At 39.8% G+C, this 20,370-nt stretch overlaps 1 protein-coding gene across 10 annotated transcripts in view; it reads left to right on the top strand.

The window, feature by feature from the left end:
• The first annotated feature begins 660 nt into the window (after positions 1–660).
• Positions 661–20,370, top strand: part of Mi-2 (chromodomain-helicase-DNA-binding protein Mi-2 homolog) — a 59,872-nt gene continuing 40,162 nt past the window's right edge. For 7 of the 10 annotated variants that reach the window (XR_012967528.1, XR_012967527.1, XM_076206476.1 and 4 more), the window contains exons 1-17: positions 661–844; positions 6,604–6,788; positions 6,929–7,058; positions 8,216–8,388; positions 9,308–9,412; positions 9,559–9,753; positions 10,708–10,902; positions 11,085–11,270; positions 12,496–12,656; positions 13,490–13,658; positions 14,037–14,179; positions 16,200–16,414; positions 16,867–17,077; positions 17,205–17,640; positions 17,747–17,986; positions 18,092–18,214; positions 19,936–20,123. Coding sequence is in view for 8 of the 10 variants with exons in the window: in XM_076206476.1 (XP_076062591.1) it covers positions 811–844; positions 6,604–6,788; positions 6,929–7,058; positions 8,216–8,388; positions 9,308–9,412; positions 9,559–9,753; positions 10,708–10,902; positions 11,085–11,270; positions 12,496–12,656; positions 13,490–13,658; positions 14,037–14,179; positions 16,200–16,414; positions 16,867–17,077; positions 17,205–17,640; positions 17,747–17,986; positions 18,092–18,214; positions 19,936–20,123 (3,089 nt within the window). In the remaining 2 variants the exon portion in view is untranslated. The remainder of the gene's footprint in view (positions 845–6,603; positions 6,789–6,928; positions 7,059–8,215; positions 8,389–9,307; positions 9,413–9,558; positions 9,754–10,707; positions 10,903–11,084; positions 11,271–12,495; positions 12,657–13,489; positions 13,659–14,036; positions 14,180–16,199; positions 16,415–16,866; positions 17,078–17,204; positions 17,641–17,746; positions 17,987–18,091; positions 18,215–19,935; positions 20,124–20,370) is intronic. The other 3 variants (XM_076206479.1, XM_076206474.1, XM_076206478.1) reach the window with 3 other exon arrangements.

Raw genomic sequence — 20,370 nt, 5'->3', positions numbered from 1 at the left:
AAAAACTTTTCTCCTTAAATACCAGTGTAAAAGGTAAAATAATCTATAACTGCTAATGATGTACCAGAACTAACAAATGGAAAAGTAGCGTTGCCTTCAAAAAGTACTGACCAATAAAAAAAAAAAAAAAAAAAAAAATCTGACGTATTTTCCAAGGTTCTTACAAACAGAATTTTTTTTTAGATGAAAACCAGCCAAGAATCTTGAAAAGGTAAAAAAATGATACAGTTGAGATAACAATTTAATTGATCATGGCAAATGTTTGGTAAATAATAGAAACGTCATTTAAGGCTCTTTACCTTTGATTAGAAGACACAAAGTATACCCTGGAGGTGATTAGGAATTGGAAGTGGAATTGAACAGAACAAGTAGCCAGAAAGGGGGAAGGTGGATAGGACAAGTAAGTTACTGATTGGATGCCACGAGTTGGGAAGCTTAGAAGTAAGATATCAAACAGGTGGAGATTCCAAATGGAGATTACAGGAATAGCACGGAAAAGCACAGTTTGTGACTCAGGAAAGGAATTCCGGGGGACTTTTTTCAATTGTGGACTTCGAATGGGTGAATGTTTCTTTTACCGCTGCTCACCCCCCAACAGTTCAGAAGTTTCTCCTCTTACGCTCTCCCACCTCCACCGTTACTCCCCCAACTTCACCTACCACGCATGCGCGTAGCTGAACACGGCCAAAGCTTCCCTACACAAGCGGGACGCCACGGTGCACGTCGGGGCGTAGGGTGGTGGTGATATAACGTGAAAAGACTATTTGTAGTGCAGTTATTTACATTTGTAGCCAGTAGGAAATATACAGAATGGCTTCCGATCAAGAAGAAAACGAATTTCAAGGTAAGAACACAATAAAACTTAAGTTTCCCTTCCTTGTTTTGAAGGTACCGGCTTGGGGGTGGGGGGGAGTGATGTAGGAAAAACCTTATTTCATGAATTTGGCGGGTTTGTGGAGAACTTGTTATAACTAATTGTTGCATGATGTGTTTGTCACAATTGGTGATACTCTAGATCACGTTTGTGTGCCCGAAAATAAACTTTTGTTGTTCTCTTTGTCTTGATGGTTGGTGTGGGTAAAAGTGGGAACAGCTAGTCAGCGACGAGTTGGGAAAGAACAGCTTCTTTACTTGGGGGATGTCGCTGACTAGCCGATCCTTCTTCTTGAGAATTTGATTTTTGTAGTCCAGTACTGGAAATATAAATCCCTAGCCAATTTCCAGCGTTTTGAATACATAACTGAAGTTGGGTTAGTTTGTTTACAATAGGAGTGGAACGTTTGGTGTTTACAAATCGACAATGCCATCTGAGTTGTATCGCCGACACATGGGGACATGGCCTTTGTGCCGCGTCCTTTGAAGTAATCGTGATAAGTTGCTCCGTTTGCAGCTGTGATGTCGAATTTGGACATTCACGGGATTTTTATTCATCATTTGCCGAGGATTGTTGGGATCAGTATTGAGTTATTCGCTTAATAAATAGCAGAATTGCATCTGGACAAATAACACATGGAAAGTGTTGGAATCGGGTTTAATATAAATATTGCCGTACGTAGATTAATGAGATGGCAGATGCTGTATTTGTTGTTTGGCGTTTCGCTTGTTACGCATCATATTCACCAAATGAAGTTGGCTATGGAAATGTAGGCTTGCCTGTTTGTGTAATTTTCACTTTGAGTAGTTATGTAATCTTGTCTTAGTTTTTCTTCGTTCTTTGTAAGATGTATATAGGGTGTTGGACAAATGCCAATTTCACATTTTTTTCGCTTATTAATTGTTTGCTTCATGGCATGCAAGATGGATTGTAGGTAATCTATCTCACCCATCTTCCAAACTTGTGAATACTCTCATTGATCAGGGTTAGGTACTCTTTAGACCAAGCATAAAATGTTGATTATTTTAATCTTGGACACTAGCAATAGGTGACCACCACTCTTATAAAGCTGGCGACAAAATTTTCTTCACCAATAAACACAATTCAGCTTCTTTTCAGTGAAATAATTATAGGAATACCCAAGGACTGTTGATAGCAAGTACAGGATGCTAGGTTTCTAGTCAATGAAACTGAAGTCAACAATTGTAAGGCATGCAACAACCATAGATTTCAACAGTCTGATATTAGAGAAGTGTGTGTTAGGATATAATAAATTAATAAGACTTAAAGGTTCTGTTCGAGTAACAAGCAAATGCATTTTTCGTTTTTGCATTTGAAAGGGCTTTTTACGGAATGGTTAGATTAAGAGGATAATGCCTCATGTTAAGTAGCTGTGCTTCAGTGCTTAGGAAATTTTACTGACTTTTTTATGCTGGACAAGGTTTTCTGATGCTCCTGCATCACATACTTGCATACCTTCAAAATTAGACATCAGGGTAGTACTTATTATGTTGCTGACTTTGATGTGTTTACTAATGTGGGAATAGTGCTTTGAAGCTGTTTGATGGGGTTGATTTGTCTATTTTCTTGAGTTCTTTCAATTCCCTTGAAGTTTTTATGAAGCACTTCATATGCTTTCATGTTCTATATCCTGTTGAGCAGATTATTTATCAATCAAATCAGTGCCCTAGGTCTTACAGAACTGCAACACTTGGATAACTAGTAACAGAAATCAAGTTGGCTTATCCTACAAGTTGCACACTGAAGAGATATTGTGTTATTATCTGGGTAAGGCAGTGTAGGATGCATTAGGTAACATGTGTGGTGGTTGCTTTTGGAGCAGTTCTGGCCAGGCCTTTTCTGTGTTGGTAGTTTTATAGCTGGATAGTGGTCTGATCAGTTACATTGAGGTTTTGTGTGGGAGGGAGGTCAGAGTATGGAGTTTGGGGGTCAGTCTTGTAGTGTTTTTTGAGGTGTTGCAAAGTAGATTCTTGCCCAAGTAGTATTTTTTTTCCTCCATTTAATTAGTTGTGTTTAGGATATTTGATTGATGAAATTGCTGTTATGTAGGGTGGATTTTGGTTTTTGTGTGTTCTGTTGTGGCATTTTTTTATTCTTAATTCCTTGTGTAGTTTGCATTGCCCTGATTTTCTTGATTGGATGGAATCATGATGTGGAGTCATTTTCAGTGTAGTTCTTTAGAGCTGTGTGTATACTGTGATTATTGTTTGCTAATTGAATCCAGATCTTGTTATTGATTTCAATATAGTTTTCTTTTTGATTTTTGCTGTTGGTCCTAGGTGTGTGGGTTGAAGGACATGTGCATGCCAAAAGTGAGACTTTTAGGGCTCTTGTCCAATGCTTTCCAATTTTACTGTTGAATGTTTCTCAGGTTGTTTGGAGTGATTGGTGTCACTGAAGATTTCTGAGGAGATGCTTGTGGATGTTTCTTTGGTTCATGGTTACTTGGGGTGATCAATGTCACTGATTATTTCTGAGGAGATGCTTATGCATGTTTCTTTGATTCGAGGTTGTCTTGGGTGAGCAGTCTCTCCTCTCTTCCCTTCTTTTCTCTCATCTCTCCTCTCTCTCTTCTCTCCTTTTCTCTCCTCTTTCCTTCCTCCTATCCATTCCTCTATTCCTCTCTCTCCTCTCCGGTCTCCTTTCCTGTCTTCATTCCTTTCTCTTCTCTCTCTCTTCTCACACTCTCCTCTAACTTTCTCCTATCTCTCCTCTCTTTTTCCTCTCTCCTCATTCCCTCTCTTCTCTCCCTCCTTCCTTTTCTCTCCTCTCCTTTCCTCTCCTCTCTCACCTCTTCTCTCCTCTCTCACCTCTTCTCTCCTCTCTCACCTCTTCTCTCCTCTCTCACCTCTTCTCTCCTCTCTATCCTCTCTCTCTCCTCTTTCCTCTCCTCTTTCCTCTCTCTCCTCTGTCCTCTCCATTCCCTCTTCTCTCCTCCCTCTCCTCTCCACTCTCTTCTTTGCTCCCTCTCCTCTCCACTCTCTTCTTTGCTCTCTCAACTTTCCTCTCCCTCTCTTCTCTCTCTTCTCTCCTTTCCTCTCTCTCTCTGCTCCTCTCTCTCTTATCTCCCTCTCTCTCTACCCCTCATCCCCTCTCACTCTCCCCCTCATCCCCTCTCATTCTCTCTTTCTCCCCCTCATCCCCTCTCACTCTCTCTCTCTCTCCCCCTCATCCCCTCTCACTCTCTCTCTCTCCCCCTCATCCCCTCTCACTCTCTCTCTCCCCCTCATCCCCTCTCACTCTCTCTCTCTCCCCCTCATCCCCTCTCTCTCTCTCCCCCTCATCCCCTCTCACTCTCTCTCCCCATCATCCCCTCTCACTCTCTCTCCCCCTCATCCCCTTTCACTCTCTCTCCCCCTCATCCCCTCTCACTCTCTCTCTCCCCCTCATCCCCTCTCACTCTCTCTCTCCCCCTCATCCCCTCTCACTCGATCTCTCCCCCTCATCCCCTCTCACTCGATCTCTCCCCCTCATCCTCTCTCTCTCTCTCTCTCTCTCTCTCTCTCTCTCTCTCTCTCTCTCTCTCTCTCTCTCTCTCTCTCTCTCTCTCTCTCTCTCTCTCTCTCTCTTTTCCTTCCTTCCTTCCCTCTCTCTCTCTCTCTCCCTCTCCCTTCCTCTCTCTCTCTCTCTCTCCTTACCTTTCTCCCTCTCTCTCACCCATCTTTCTTTCTAATCTCTCTCATCTCTTTTGATATGTTCACTCTTTATGTCAAAGATCCAAAAGTGAAAATGCATACATACACCAAAAGGCCCATTCCCCATAACCCACTTCACCACATCCATTTATCATATTTTCTCAAGTTCACTTCATCCACCTCTGCTTTCCAAACTTTTTTTGCTAGTCTTTCTTCACTCATTCCTTCCATATGCCCAAACCCTTACGAGGATTATCATCCAATGCTGTTTTTTTCTCTGCACAGTAATCCTATCACTTCATACTCGGCACGTGCACTGGATTTTTTTTTCTCCCTGTATTTCCACCTCCAGGAGGTGCTAAGATGAGAGGGAGGGTGGAGGGGTGTGGAGTGTTTTCTGGGATGAAATGGGTGGGAATGATTTTATGCCTTTTCCTTTTTGGCTACCTCCCTAGTAAGGGGGAAAAAGCCTTGGTATATGTATGTATGTATTTCCACCACCACCAGCTCTCCCCCCACCCTCCTTCCATCCAACCATCTGTGATGTATGGTATAACCTTAGTGAGTGAAAGTGTTTCTCGTAGTTTACCTATATGAAAGTTTTACATCACAACACTGATCCCAGGCTGTCTACTGTGTCCTAGGGCAAATCCCTCCTTGCCTTTCTACTTTGTCATAGGGTAAATCCCTCCTTGCCTTCTGATGAGCAGGAAACATCCATTTATTCTTCACACATTCCTATATTTTACACTTATTCCTTACAGTGTTGACGTAATTATATCAACACTTTTGCTTTCCAAACTGTTTTATTCGTTCATTCATATGTTTATATGCTTAGGTCCACTCACTTCAACAATGTTTATTAATGACTAGGTTTTGGGAAACTTGATGAACATTAGTATTGCTTCAGTTCAATAATATCATGTGGTGATAGCCAGGTAAGACACATTAAATTGTGCTGTCATTTGATATCAACCCATGGATTTTTATCACTGGGAAGAAGTATTGTGCTTTTGTTTGGATTGGTGAAATTGGGGCAGTGTATGATTTTTTCTTTCTTTCTTTTTCTTTCTTTCCTTTCCTTTTTTGTGTCTTCCATGTGGTGATTCCATCTATTACAAAGTCTGGCCAGACCTATTCTTTGTTGCTATGGTTTCAATGTTGGGTGGTGGTCTGAATGTATTTCTTGTTTGTTGGTAAAGACTAAAGTTTTCTAAGTTGGGTTATCTGGTGGATGGAAAGTCCAGTGGAGTAAAGAGTTTGTGGGCAAGTTTTGGAATCTTTGTATAGGCATGTGAAGTACAGGTAGTGTTGAAGAGGTTTTCATGTGGTTTATTGAGAAGGTTTTGGTTCTTGGTTTCCGAGTGTAGATGTGCTGTTGGTGGTTTTAGTGCATCTTCATTTTGTGTTTGTAGGATGTTGTTTTCTTGGTTATTAGGAGTTGTAGAGGTATAGTCATGTGAGGCTCTTTTTGTATGGGTAAGCTGATAGTGAATTTCCATGAATTGTTACACAACTGCAGTCATAAATGGATGTATAGACCCCCATGGTTATTACCATTACATGTGAGAAACCCCCCCCCCCAAAAAAAAATGAAGTTAAAAAAAAAAAAAAAAAAAAAAACAGGGTTTGGTGAAGTATGCTATATGTGAAGCATGTAGGTACAAGGCTGACATTGTGGTGAGATTATGGATAGATGGCAATGAGTCATCTTGGTGTGGAGGTTGTGGCAGGAGTTGCTTGGCATTTATCACCATCAGTGAATCCACAGGTAAAGCCTTGTACAGTAATGTACCTCCAGGCCAGAAAACTGAATAATTAAGTCCACAAAAAAAAAAACAAGCCTGTGAATAGGAAGAATTAATTATCCATGCTGGTATTAGATTTTCTGTGCTGGGCTAAACTGGTGTGTGCTACTGCTACAGATCTTAGTATGTTTAGTTTCTTGTTTGATTTCACTGTTAGATCCTTTGAAGTGGGAACTGAATTATTTTTTGTTTTTATTGTCCAATGGTAGAAGTTGGCTATTTAATCTGTTGTTTCTACTAATATTGAAAACAAAATCTATTGCAGATGAAGAAGAGGATCAGGATGATGGAGAAGAAGGTGAAGAGGAACAGGGTGAGTCGGGTGAAGACCAGGATGATGACTGGAGTGGTGGCAATGGCAAGAAAAAGAGGAAAAAGAGCAAGAAGAGGAAAAGCTCCAGGAGTGACCGAGGGAAAAAGAAGAGAAAGAAGAAGGCAGAGAGTGACAGTGTAAGTAAAATTACTTGTTTTGAGAACTTGGGTAAGTGTGAATTGCATGAACATGAAATTTTGAATACCCTTTCGGGGTTCATTTACAAATTTTTTCTCTAAAAGTAAATTAAGAGAAATGTATGTGTTCTTTGTTACAGGAAGGAGAGTTTGATGATGAGGCCAGTCGCGTGGATTCGGATTACCAGGAAGAAACGGCGCGAGGACGAGGGAGAGGCAAAGGTCGTGGCAGGTCGTCGTCAACTCCAGCAACTCCAGTTTCAGAGACCGGTGAGGTGATGGGTTTTAGGGGATTGGGGGCAGTGTGTATTTATTTTGCATTGTATTAAGCAGCTGAATGTAATAGAAAGTATGAGGCTAGCTACCTCAATGGTTCTTTTTGTGTGTTTTCCCTATCTACTCCTCTTACCACCTGTCAGGATGTCTTCACACACATTTGATATATATGTATGTGTATGGGGCAGAAATATGGAACATGAGAGATGAAGAGAGAAGGATTTTGAATGTGTTTGAGATGAAATGTCTGAGAAGTATGATAGGGGTTACTAGGCTCAATAGAGTGAGAGGTGAGGAGGAGAACAGGGGTGGAAAGGGAACTGGGAGATAGGGTTGATGAAAGGGTATTAGGATGGTTTGGACACATGGAAAGAATGAGTGAAGAAAGATTAGTAAAAGAAGTGTGGAAGGCAGAGAGGGAAGGAGTGAATATGAGGGGGCGTCCAAGGATGAAATGGATGGATGGGGTGAAAGGGGCATTACAAAAGAGAGGAATGTCTGTAGAGGAAGGATGGGAGAGGACAGAAGATAGGGGTGAATGGAGAGGGGTTGTGTATAGATGATGCTGTGATGTATGAGGGGGAGTTGGTGGGGGATGGGGGGTGAGGAAGTATGTATGGGAAAAAATTGACGCATCCTGAAGGGATTTCTTCCCGTCTTCTCCTTTTCTGCATGAGGGGATGGAGAGAGGGGGGTCGCTGAATTTATGAAGAGGCCTTGCTGTGGATGTGCTGTGTCTTGCGACACAGCTTCTGACCCAGGGCAGTGGACAGGATGCAGGGATTACCCATCATCCAGGAGGTGCCAAGATAAGAGGGAGGGAGGAGGGTGGAGGGGAGTGGAATATATAGGAAATGGAATGGGTGGGAGTGGTTTCTATGCCTTTTTCTTTTTGGCTACCCCCCATGTAGGGGGAAAAAGCCTTTGGTATATGTATGTATGTATGTATATATATATATATATATATATATATATATATATATATATATATATATATATATATGAAGTGAATCGCTAATAACAGCGAATGTCAATCAAATAATTTCCGACAGTCACCCCGGGGTTGAAACGAGACCTCTGTTCAAACCTTGGGGGCAACTGTTAGAAATTATTTGATATATACCTATACTTATTTCCCATGTGTTTTGCAGGAGGTGGTAGCAGTGGAGGTGGTGACCAGATGCCAACTGTATCAGAAGTTTGTGAGAGCTTTGGGCTCAATGATGTTGAGTTGGAGTACACCGATGCAGACTACCAAAATCTTACCACATATAAGTTATTTCAACAACATGTACGACCTCTACTGGCGAAGGAGAATCCAAGGGTATGGTTCCAGATTATTTGACATGTTCTGTAATATGGGATTGGTCTCCCAAGCACTCCCTTCAACCAGAAGAGGCTGGATGACCGCATTGTGAACAGCTGCCCAGGATATAACACTTCACCCCATACCATACAACACATAATGGAAGACTACATTATACACAATCATGCATGCAAACAACACAACATACACTCTATAAAGGATTTGTGGGAAAACCCAGTTTCGGCTGTGGCATTCCTAGGGGAGACAGGACTGCTTGGACAGACAGTCTAGGGAACGACAACAACAACAACCTCAGCAGTGTGGCAGGGGACAGGGATGACCTTTGATCCACAAAGTGCTAAGATGGGAAGGTTGTTGAATGGGATTTGATGTATAGAAGTGTGTGTGAACTTTGACAATCCTCTCCCCTTATAAGTGATAAAGAGTCTTTCATATGTGTGTGATGTGTGGCGGGTGTGTAAACACACACACGAGTGTATCTGCATATCAAAGGATCTGCCAAGGCATCACAAAAACACACACACACATGTTAGTTTGATAATTGGGGTATATAGGAAACAAATTATGTTCCTGGTGTCCTGACATGTTCTCCAATTACCATATCTTATTTTGAATTCATGGATGGTTCCAGCTTGGTTAATGCAAATTTCTAGGCTATTCCTGTTTATGTAACTGAATGGATTTATTTGTTTATTATTTATTTATTGTTATTTATTTTTCTTTGAAAATTTTCTCATGACCTACTAATGCCCTTTTATCCTAAATTGAAAGATCTGTTGTCAGTTTTGTCACCTGCCTTCAGAAATCTGAACATGACAGTGAAGTGTGTGAGTTTTTCTCTCTCCCTCCCTCATATTAAAAATACTTTCTGAAGTGTCCTTACATACTAATTTAAACATCGCTTGCATTTCTTCAGGTGCCAGTTTCAAAGCTGATGATGCTGGTTGCAGCCAAGTGGAGAGAGTTCTCTTCAAGGGGTAATGCTCCAGAAGACGAACCAGAAGAGCAGAATTCAGTGCAGGTATTTGCTAGGGTTCAAAAGCTTAACTCCTTAGATCTCCAGCGTAGCTCTAGTCTTTCCTTTTCCTCTTCCTTTACTTTTCTAGTAATGGTTGAATTGAATATTTAGTAGGTAATAATGATTACATAGGAAAGTTGTATTGTAAGGTTACACCAAAGGGACGCGGCCGGCCACGCAAGGAGAAAAAAGAAGACGAGGTGGAGGAGGACTTCGACGAGGACAGCGAGGGCGGCAGCAAGAAGAAACGGGGCCGGAAGCGCACTCTGACATCGGACAAACCCAAGAAGAGCAAGGTGCCAACACTAAAGATTAAGCTGGGGAAGAGAAAGAAAGAAAGTTCGGTAAGAACTTGATGATTAATCGGGATGTGAGGCTAAAGTTAAAACTTCATTAAAGGACTAGTTTGGGCATCAAAGCATTCGCGTTCAAAGTTATGGTAATTAACTTTTTTACTTTTGTAAACTGCTCCTAGACCTATTCTATGGATTACTTTTGATTCCATAGTTTTCTCTTGCATATCTCAGAATGACAACAGCTCGAGTCATGTCAGGGAAGGGTGGGAAAAGTGGAGAGAGGAACCAGCACTCAAGCATCTCCCTCTGAGCTGTTTGGCTGCTGGCAAGACTTGATCTTCTTATATCTTTGAAAGTAGTAAACTGCATCCTATGGCCGATTGGCATTGGTCCATGGCTGTGTTGGGTTGGAGGAATGAGAGTTTGGGTGGGGGTAGTTAGTCTTTTAATATTATTGAGTTGATAACATCGATGAGTTTTGGTAGACTTGAAAACTCATCAATGTTGTAGTTTGGAATGATATTTTTACTATCACTTTGGAAATTTTTTAGATTGCATGCTCTCTGGATGTTCATATTTGTTATATTGTGCTTTTTAACATTCTGGATTATTGATTCCCCAAGAGAAGAAATTTGAGAATCGGTGTTCAAAATTTACTGGATGCAAACTTAATCTTGTTAAACAATTTTGGTTTACCGTAGGACTCACCTTTTGGAACACTTCTCCAAAGTGCAGCAATAAGGTTTCCCATATTTGTTTTGCACATAGTATGCAATACTCCATAAGAATATACAGTACAAAATTTGAGTCATGCATGTTTTCATTAACAAATGTATTTAAGGGCATGTTGCTGAATACCCTATTTTAGCATGTAGGATTTGACTTAGTTTATTTTCTTTGAGTAGTTTGACCTTAAGATTAAGATTTGTGCTTGCACTTCAGACGTAGATAACAAATACAACCTGTAAATACAATAGTTTCATTAGTTTGTGTTTATTTTAGGATGATGACTCAAGTCAGGACAGCGATGCCGAGTTTGAACAGATGCTGGCCGAGGCTGAGGATATGAACAAAGCTGAAGATGAGATTGAGGCCCAGAGTGCACCAAAGAAGAAAGCAAAGACCAAGCTAGGAAGTAAAGCCCGCAAAAAGAAAAGACGTCAGAGAGATGAAGATGGCTATGAGACTGACCATCAGGTAGACACCATCAAACTTCCTGTCATTGTTTAGTAATACCAATGACATACATATGTGTGCACACACAAAACACACCACACCACAGCAAACCTTTCCATCTATGGAATGTTTTGCAATTGAAAGTACAGTATTTCATACCACAAAACATGTAATTTTTGTATTATTCTTCCCACATACCACAGGACTATTGTGAAGTGTGTCAACAAGGGGGTGAAATTATTCTTTGTGACACCTGCCCCAAGGCCTACCATCTTGTCTGTCTGGAGCCTGAGCTTGAAGAAGCTCCTGAGGGCAAGTGGTCGTGTCCCACCTGTGAAACTGAAGGAGTCAAAGAAGATGAACATATGGAGTACTGCAAAGTGTGCAAGGTGAGACATTTGGCTTTTTGTTTGTTCTCCCACACATAACGTGTTTAATCCATGGTGTATTGGGGGTGATATGATTTGAGAAGGAGTGAATTATATGGGACCAGAAGAAAGTACAACAGGTCAACCTGAGGGGTTATGATCATGTCAGGAAAATCAGTACGAGTAAATGTCTCAGGAGAATTTCATTATCTTTGGTGTTAGGAGTGAGAAAAATGGGTAGACCAAGGGAAAAGGTGGATTATCAAAGGATATTGAAAAATTGAAAATGTACATGGATGGCAGGATTGAAAAATTATGTATAGAGGTGCCAGCAAGTCCGTGAGAGGAGTGCACCAGGGATGAATTAGCAATATTACTTTGAAAGGTCCAATTTTATCATGGTTTAAGCAGAAATAAATGAAAGGAACTTGTAAACGGGGTGAAACAGGTTTCCTCTCCTATGCCTCACTATTGCTTTTTTTTTTTTTTTTTTTTTTTTGGGGGGGGGGGTTCCATGATAATGAATAGTTGATCACCAAGTACTGTTATTGCTTTAGATTTTAGATATTTGAGTTAGTGGTTTATGAAGCAAACATTTTCATCTTCATAGATGTGTCCTGCTGCATGTCCTTTGACCCAAATAGTGTGATGGGGGGCTTTGATACTTGAGGTGCTGAGATGGAAGGGTTATTAATGGGTTGTATTTATGTGTGGTATGGGTGTGTGCTTTGATTTGGCCACATGCCCATATGAAGAGGCAAGAATGAATTTCAGTATGCGGAGGTGGGTGAGAATAGATATGTCGAGTGAATTTTCAAATCTGATATATCAAAGGGTTCTGAGGTGGTTTAGTGATGTGGAAAAGATAAGCAAAGGCTAGTGAAGTGTGTGTGGGAAGAAGTGGATGGAATGAAGTTGAAAGGAAGTTTTGAGAATGATGTGGATTGGATGGGTTACAGGGGTCTAGGATGCATGAACTGTGTTAAAGAGGGACTGCAGAAGATGGTGACATTTAATTAACTGGGAAACCTGAAGTGATCAATAGATAGGAAAATGCTTGTAGTATGTAACTAGAAAAATGTAAGTTTGAAATAGTTTGGGAGCTGTGTACGGTAGCTATTCACTTGTGAAAGATGTCAGTGTAGGTGCATTGTTCTGGAGAAGAAAGGTACTTAGGATTTAGAAGATATAATATTAACCTTATGTAATACTAACCTTGTGTATGTTTTTTGCTGTGTAATTACAGGAAGAAAGTGGTGAATTACTCTGCTGTGATTCTTGCATCAATGCTTACCATCTCTACTGTCTGAATCCACCCCTGTTTGAAGAACCTGATGGTGATTGGACCTGCTACAGATGTGGTTGTGACCCACTACCTGGCAGAGTTCAAAAAATTCTATTTTGGAGGTAAAAAGTTCAAGTTTTCTTAATGTTGGTTGCACACATGTGACAAAACTTGTGAACACATCATGTTTTGTACATGTGTGTTTACATGATTGTTACACATTTTATTTATTTTTTATCCCATGGTAATTACGAATTGCATATCAATCAGTTCATTGCCCAGGGCTCTTGGAGAAGACAGACAGCATCCTGGTATCTGGTGACATCTATGTGGTGATTGCATTTGGGGATAATTTGCTATTACACCTTGGTCACCTGTTATGTGTTGTCAGTCTCAATGATCATTTTTGATAATGTGTTAGATAGAATAAATCAAAGAATGCTGAAGAGGCACATGAAAAGAATGAATGGGGAGAGAGTCCCCAAAAAATGGAGGAAGTATACGTATGATGTAAACTTGAGAGGAAAATAGAGTAATTTGGATATATGTGGTAAAAGAGGCCGTGGATGTGTAAGTAATGTATGGAATAAAATAGTGGTAAAAATCAGATAGAGTGAAAAGATGATTCTGCATAATAAAAAAATAATTCTCGTCTGCTCTGTAAAATTGTCATTTTTTGAGGACATTCACCATGTATGGAAGTGATGGGTTAAACCAACTGTAGCTGAAGTACAATTGCTGTCTATTTCAATTTTCTTGAATCTAATCTGTGTTACGAGAAACAGGTGCTGACATGGGAGGGATGTTACATGGGTTTTAATGTGAATGGTGTGGGTGCTTGCTATGACCTCAGTCACCCCATTTTAAGGGGGGGTGAGCATCTTTGGTATATATTTATGCCTATCTACCTTGTTATTACATATTTATTGAATAATGATAATATACTATATTTCAGATTTGTAGACCCCCCTAAAGCTCCAGAGAATTGGAAAGAAATTGTTGGAGATAAGGTTGAAAAGTATAACTTGAAATCTTTACGCGAGTTTTTGGTTAAATGGGCAGACATGTCATATTGGCATTGTTCGTGGATCAGCGAACTGCAGATGGATGTTCACCACCCACAGGTAGGTTTACTCTGCCATAGTTTTAGAGGGACAAGATCTTATGGTATGTAATTATAAAATTATCTTTTAACATTCTAATTGTTTACCTTTCTTCCCATGCACCTGTGTACAGTGAGACCTCTAATTAACGGACATTAAGCTGTGTTTTGGAGTGGTTTTTGGGTGGCATAGTGATTGCACACACTAAACAACAGTACCAAAAGCACCGCAAACACAGCTAATTAATGTCTGTTAATGAGAGGTCTCACTGTATCTTATGTAATTACCGATTCATGAATGCAGTTTTCTCATCCAGCAAATCCTCATCAATCTGCATATACACAATTTTGTAGTCAGTAATTTAAATTAACTCTTTTTTTTTTATTTATTTATTTGTAGATGTTGAGGTCATACTTTAAAAAGTTTGACCCGGAGGAACCCCCGATACCTGGTATGGATGATGATGATGATGGAGGAATTTCTCTGTCCTCAAGACGAAGAAAAAATCAAGTTGAACCAGATCCAAACTCTTTAGAAGAAAGGTAATCATGGAGAGCTATCAGTGTACATATGTTGGCTGTTCGATAACCTCTTGGCTTTAGGGTGTGGGGGTTTGGGTGGTGTTATTGGGGCCTCAGGTAGCGGCCAGAATAAAATATTGGCAAAGTATTTACTCTAATTTCTATAATAGTATATTGTGAACTCAGTTAAGAGTACCTTTGAGAATGTATTTGTGGAACAAGATTATTGAAATTGGAACTACCAACACTAGAGCAGAGAAGAGAAAGAGGTGATCTACTGACTGTATTTAGAATCATGAAAGGAATGGAAATCCTTGACAGGAATGGTTTACCAAAAAACGGCAATGGAAAAACAAGAGAAAAGAAACTCAAAAGGGATAACTATAGAAGAGATCAGAAAAAGAATAGCTTCCCACACAGAGTGCTGGATATATGGAATAACTTAGATAAAGAAACAATGTGTGCAAATACTATTCAAGATTTTAAGAAAAAATTTGATGCTGAATATGGGTCACCATGAGCATAGCTCCTTCCTGTGTAAAACAACTAGTTAAATACACACACACACACCAACCCACACACAGATACACTCACATACATTTAGAACAACTGAGCAGCAGCTAGATAAGGACCCCATCTATATGGAAAGGGTTTATAGATATATTTTACCCCTTTCCTTACACACAGGTGAATATGATGGCCAAGAAACAGCTAAAATAATACCAGTTCTCCCCAATTATAGAAGGGGCAATGGAAATTGTTTAATATGGGAGTTATTAAAACATAAAATCCTACCTCTTGGTGGAAGTTGCTGATATTTCACTAATAGTTTTGCATGGTCCAATATTTAAGCTTGAACCTCTTTTTAATGGACATGACAAATACAGACTCATACTTGTCCCTTCTTGGCAAAATTCTGTTGATGAAACATTAGTTACAAAGGGGAATAAGGGGTCCATAATACCAAGTATTGTATAATGGTTTCATATGTTTTCTAGGTAGGCCTATATGAATCTTGGTCACATGTGTAGTATAATTCTGAATATTTTCTTTCACTGGGATCAAATTTTGTGGTAAGGGAGGTATGTGAGAAGTTTTTGACAAGAGGAAAGAATGTCTGGCTTTTATGGACCTGGAGAATGCGTATAGCAGGGTCATTTGAAAGACAATGGGAGGTATTGCAGATATATGTGATTGGAAGAATGCTGTCAACGGCAGTTAACAGATTTTACATTAGTTGGGGTTGTGTTAAGGTTGGAAATGGGAGTGAGTGGTTTGAGGTGAAGATGGTGCTGCACCAGGATTGTGTAATGTCACCATGGTTGTTCAATATGTACATGGATGGGGGTAGTACAGAACATAAATGTGAGGATGATGGTCAGGATATTCGAGATGTTTAGTGAGAGTAGAGGGTAAGAGGTGGGCCAGTTGGTTGAGGATGACACTGTGCTTGTGGTTTTATCAAAGGAAGGTCTAAGGCAGCTAGTGGCAGAGTTTGGGAGAGGAGAAAGTGAATGTAGGCAAAAGTATGGTGAAGAGATGTATAGGGGGAGAGGATGGCAGTGAGTTGGAATGAAGTCTTAGAGGCTAGAGGAAATGGCTAGTAAAATATTTTTAGTCATATGTAGCAGGGAATGGAGGAGTGAGGCTATAGGTAATCTGTAGAGTGAAAGAATCAAGTAAATTTATTGGGGGGAATAAAAATTGTGAAAATAAGTATTGAGGGATGATTGTGCTTACAACACAATATTGGCCAGAGAAATTCAATTAAAGGGAGACAGGAAGGATGAATGTAAATGTGTTTGAAGTGAAGTATTTAAGAAGTAAGATGGGGCTATGGATAGAGTGAAAGGAGGTGAACAGAAGAGAGGGATGGGTGATATTGGGTGCATGCCACCTATGGCTACCTCCCATATAAGTTAGAAATGGCCTTTTGGTATATGTACTTATATAAGAAATATAAATTAGTACTAAATAGATGAGTTGTACATACAAGTTTGTGCACTAATTTTGATTTCATGATTATCATGTACCTTTGTAGGTTCTACAAGTATGGAATCAAGCCAGAATGGTTGAAGATTCATCGAGTCATCAACCACCGCACGTTAAGGGATGGGACCACGCAGTACTTGGTCAAGTGGCGAGAACTTTCTTACGACCAGGCAACTTGGGAGGACGAAGACGAGGACATTGTAGGACTTAGGACAGCAGTAGAATATTATTTGGATCTTCGTGCAGCCTGTAATGCTGATGCAGGTATGTGCTCCCGTCTGCTATTCTGGTTTATTGGGGGAATTTGTATAAAAATTTGCAATACCCTATGGCATTAACCTTTGAGGCAGTTTTTAAAGAGATCTGGTTGTTAGTTTAGCCGACAGAGTGATCCTGTGTGAACATTTTGGTCGGATATGTCGAGATTCTCTCTGGAATTGGGTGGAGATGTGGGTGTTAGAGTTAATCCATTGAACTGCAGAGGACACTACCAGCTTTGCTTTTATCCTTTGTACTACAGTTAAGGAACGAGGAGGGTGGAGAGGAGTGGAATATGTAGTGGATGGAATGGGTGGGAGTGGTTTCTATGCCTTTTTCTTTTTGGCTACCCCCCATGTAAGGGGGGAAATAGCCTTTGGTATATGTATGTATGTGTGTATATTGATATTTTACCTATGTTCTTGATTAACTCGTGCACCATATTGTAAACCTTACAGGTAAATCAAAGAAGGGGAAGAAAAAGGGCAAGTCTCGGATGAGGGAACTCGGTGATGAGGAACGTGAACCCTCATCTCCGCGACGGTATACACCACCACCTGACAAGCCGATTTCTAATCTTAGTAAAAAATGGGACAAACAGCCAGATTATTTAGATATTACTGGAATGAGTCTTCACGAGTACCAGTTAGAAGGTGTTAACTGGCTAAGGTAAAATTTTTATTTTTTATTTATTTATTTTTTATAGATCTTTTTCATCAATTTATTTACTCTATGTTTACCTTTAAAAAAAAAGAACCCATTTCTGTTGTCTGACTGTTACGTTTTTCTTTTGCAGATACTCTTGGGGTCAAGGAACAGACACCATCTTAGCTGATGAGATGGGCTTGGGGAAAACAATTCAGACAATCACCTTTTTATATTCCTTGTACAAAGAAGGCCACTCAAAAGGTCCTTTTGTTGTTGCTGTGCCACTTTCCACCATTATCAACTGGGAAAGAGAGTTTGAAGCTTGGGCACCAGATTTTTATGTCGTTACCTACGTAGGTGACAGAGACTCTAGAATCATGATACGAGAACACGAACTTTCCTTCGAGGAGGGTGCTGTGCGTGGAGGTGCAAAAGCGTCTCGTATACGAACCACAAATGTCAAGTTTAATGTGCTTCTGACATCGTATGAAATGATCTCTATGGATCAAGCATGCTTAGGTTCTTTGGAGTGGGCCTGCTTGGTCGTCGATGAAGCTCATAGATTAAAGAATAACCAGTCCAAAGTAAGTCTGTCTCTAATTTTTAATATTTGGGTTGTTTTACTTTGGTTGTATTTAATTTTATTTGATTGATTGATTTATTCATTTATTTATTTTTTTTCCTTTTCAGTTTTTCCGTGTCCTGAACCAGTACAACATTATGTATAAACTCCTGCTGACTGGTACACCTCTGCAGAACAATTTAGAAGAACTCTTCCATTTATTGAACTTCTTGTGTCCTGAGAAATTCAACAACTTGCAAGCTTTCCAAAACGAGTTTGAAGACATTGCCAAAGAAGACCAAATTAAGAAATTGCACGACTTGCTGGGGCCACATATGCTTAGGAGATTAAAATCAGATGTATTAAAGGTATGTAAAATGTTCAGTTACAAACATTTTGTGTATTTTACTAATTGGGAATTGTTAATGATGGTGATTTGATATTTCTCCCTAAATTTACACACTCTTAAACAGAACATGCCTTCAAAATCGGAGTTCATTGTACGTGTGGAGTTGTCCATGCTTCAGAAGAAGTATTACAAGTACATCCTCACCCGCAACTTCGAAGCCTTGAACTCCAAAGGTGGTGGACAGCAGGTAAAATATTTTGGTATTTTGAATAGACAAGTATAAGATTTTGTAATACAGTTATTAGTTGCTCTTACATTAGCCATATACTGCAAGATATTTAAAACAAGGTTAAAAGCAATTTGCAGTTCTAAGATAGATTAGTAAATTTTGTGGATTCAATTGTTCTTTGAAGACCTTTGTGAACCATCAGTGTTCATTAACGTAATCACAAATCTTAATGGTGAACACATTTCTAACGCTGGATTAACAATATTTTTTCATTAGAATGAATAATATTTTGTTTTCATTTAATTTTATATAATTTTATTTATGGTTAAAGATAATGAGGGAAAACCTTTTGGTATATAGATTTATGTTTAATTATTTATGGAAAGGTTTGAGGTAAAACTAGCAAAGTGTAGGAAGTAGAAGTTATGGAATGAATGTATGAGAATGTGATAGGATTGTGTGAAGGGGGCTTAGGATGCACGTAGAATGAGTTGTACGAAGAAAAGAGTGCAGAAGAAAGGAGTGAATGGGGATGGTGTGTGATTCTAAATAAAGAAGATAGCATGGCCTGAAATTATATTCTCATTGGTGTTCTTTATTTTGAGTGGATGAGGAGAGAAGGTCATATGGTGAAGTGGGACGGAGAGATGAATTGAGGAAAAGGGGCTTTCAGTAAGAGGGGAATGTCTGTTGAGCATGGGATAGAGAAGGTAGGGAATAGATAGGAGTAGAGAATGGCCATGGGTAGATGATATTTTAACCTTTCATCCATGGGGAGCTCAGATGAGAAGGAAACAATGGGTGGGGGATGGGAGTAGGTGCATGCCTTGGTTTATAGATAATGTTATTTTTAATTTAATAATTATTTTTTATGGTTATAATTTCAATTTTCATTGCCCAGGGTGATGGGCAAGGTGTGGGGATGACCTGTCATCCAGGAGGAGCCAAGATGAGAGGGAGGGAGGGAGGGGGGAATGGGAGTGATGTAGGTGGGAGTGGGATTATACCTATTTATTCTGGCTACCTCCCTGGTAAGGGGTAAAAAGCCCTTGGTATGTGTATTTATATATTTTTATTGGGGTGTTTGCTGGCTAAGCAGCTTACAGCATCATTATATAGGTGGGTGGTCAGGAGTGGAGGTAGGTTGTGGCTGTGTAGTGGCAGGAGAGTTTAAAGTAAGGGCATACGATACTATGTTGAATTCCTACACCCTTAAAAAATCCTTCATGAGGAGGCTCTGAAGGAGTTCTGTGATGTTAAACGGAATCAAGTCATATATTTTTACCCATGTAGAATAATTGCATGGGAAAAGGAAATATTTACTAACCAGTTTTGCAATTCCAGTGCTCAGCTTGCTTAGTACATGTTATAATGCCAGTGGCCTGAGTAAGGACTGCATTTTTTGTACTTGTTTCTCTTAACTTGTTGTGGTAACATGACCCTGCAGTGCCTTAATTGTAATGCTCAGTAGAAGTGGTCTGAAGTATTATTAAACTTCTTTCTGTAAGACGTAAGCAATATTACATGCATGAATTGTCTCGTTATCTCATAAGCCTAACAAACCCAAGAACTTCCAAGATTTTGATGCCTTGTAAGCTTGACTTGTTCATGTCAAACAAACAAAAAACTAAAAAAAAAAAAAAAAAGGACCAATACCAATTAAATTGCTACCCATTCAGTCATGGGACTTTGCAAATATCAAGATCAGTTCCTGTGTTTAATACATGTATTCTGTGCAGGTGTCTTTACTCAACATTGTGATGGACCTCAAGAAGTGTTGCAACCATCCCTACCTCTTCCCTGCTGCTGCAGAGGAGGCGCCCAAAGCTCCTAATGGCATGTTTGAATCCAAAGCTCTCATAAAGGCTTGCGGCAAATTCATGCTGCTGGAGAGCATGCTAGCCAAGTTGAAAAGGGACGGCCATCGGTAAGTAGTGCTGTCAGGTTTGATTGTTTAATGCACATCCCTATATTCTATATCTCTCCATCCATCCATCCCTTCTCTCTCACTCTCTTTCCCTTCCTCTCTCCCTGTCTGTCTGGCTCTCACTCCCCTGTATCTCTCTCTGCTCTCTCTGTTTCTGTTTCTCTCATTTTTTCACTTAATTTGTGTATTTGCAGCACCTTTGTCTTCTTTTCCTTCCATATATACTTAATTATCAGACAACCGCTGC

This window comes from Oratosquilla oratoria, chromosome 23 (assembly GCF_046742065.1).
Source record: "Oratosquilla oratoria isolate Oo_2021 chromosome 23, ASM4674206v1, whole genome shotgun sequence".
NCBI classification, from domain to species: domain Eukaryota; kingdom Metazoa; phylum Arthropoda; class Malacostraca; order Stomatopoda; family Squillidae; genus Oratosquilla; species Oratosquilla oratoria.
Note: the sequence above shows the minus strand (reverse complement) of the source record. Positions and strands in the feature narration are given on the sequence as shown.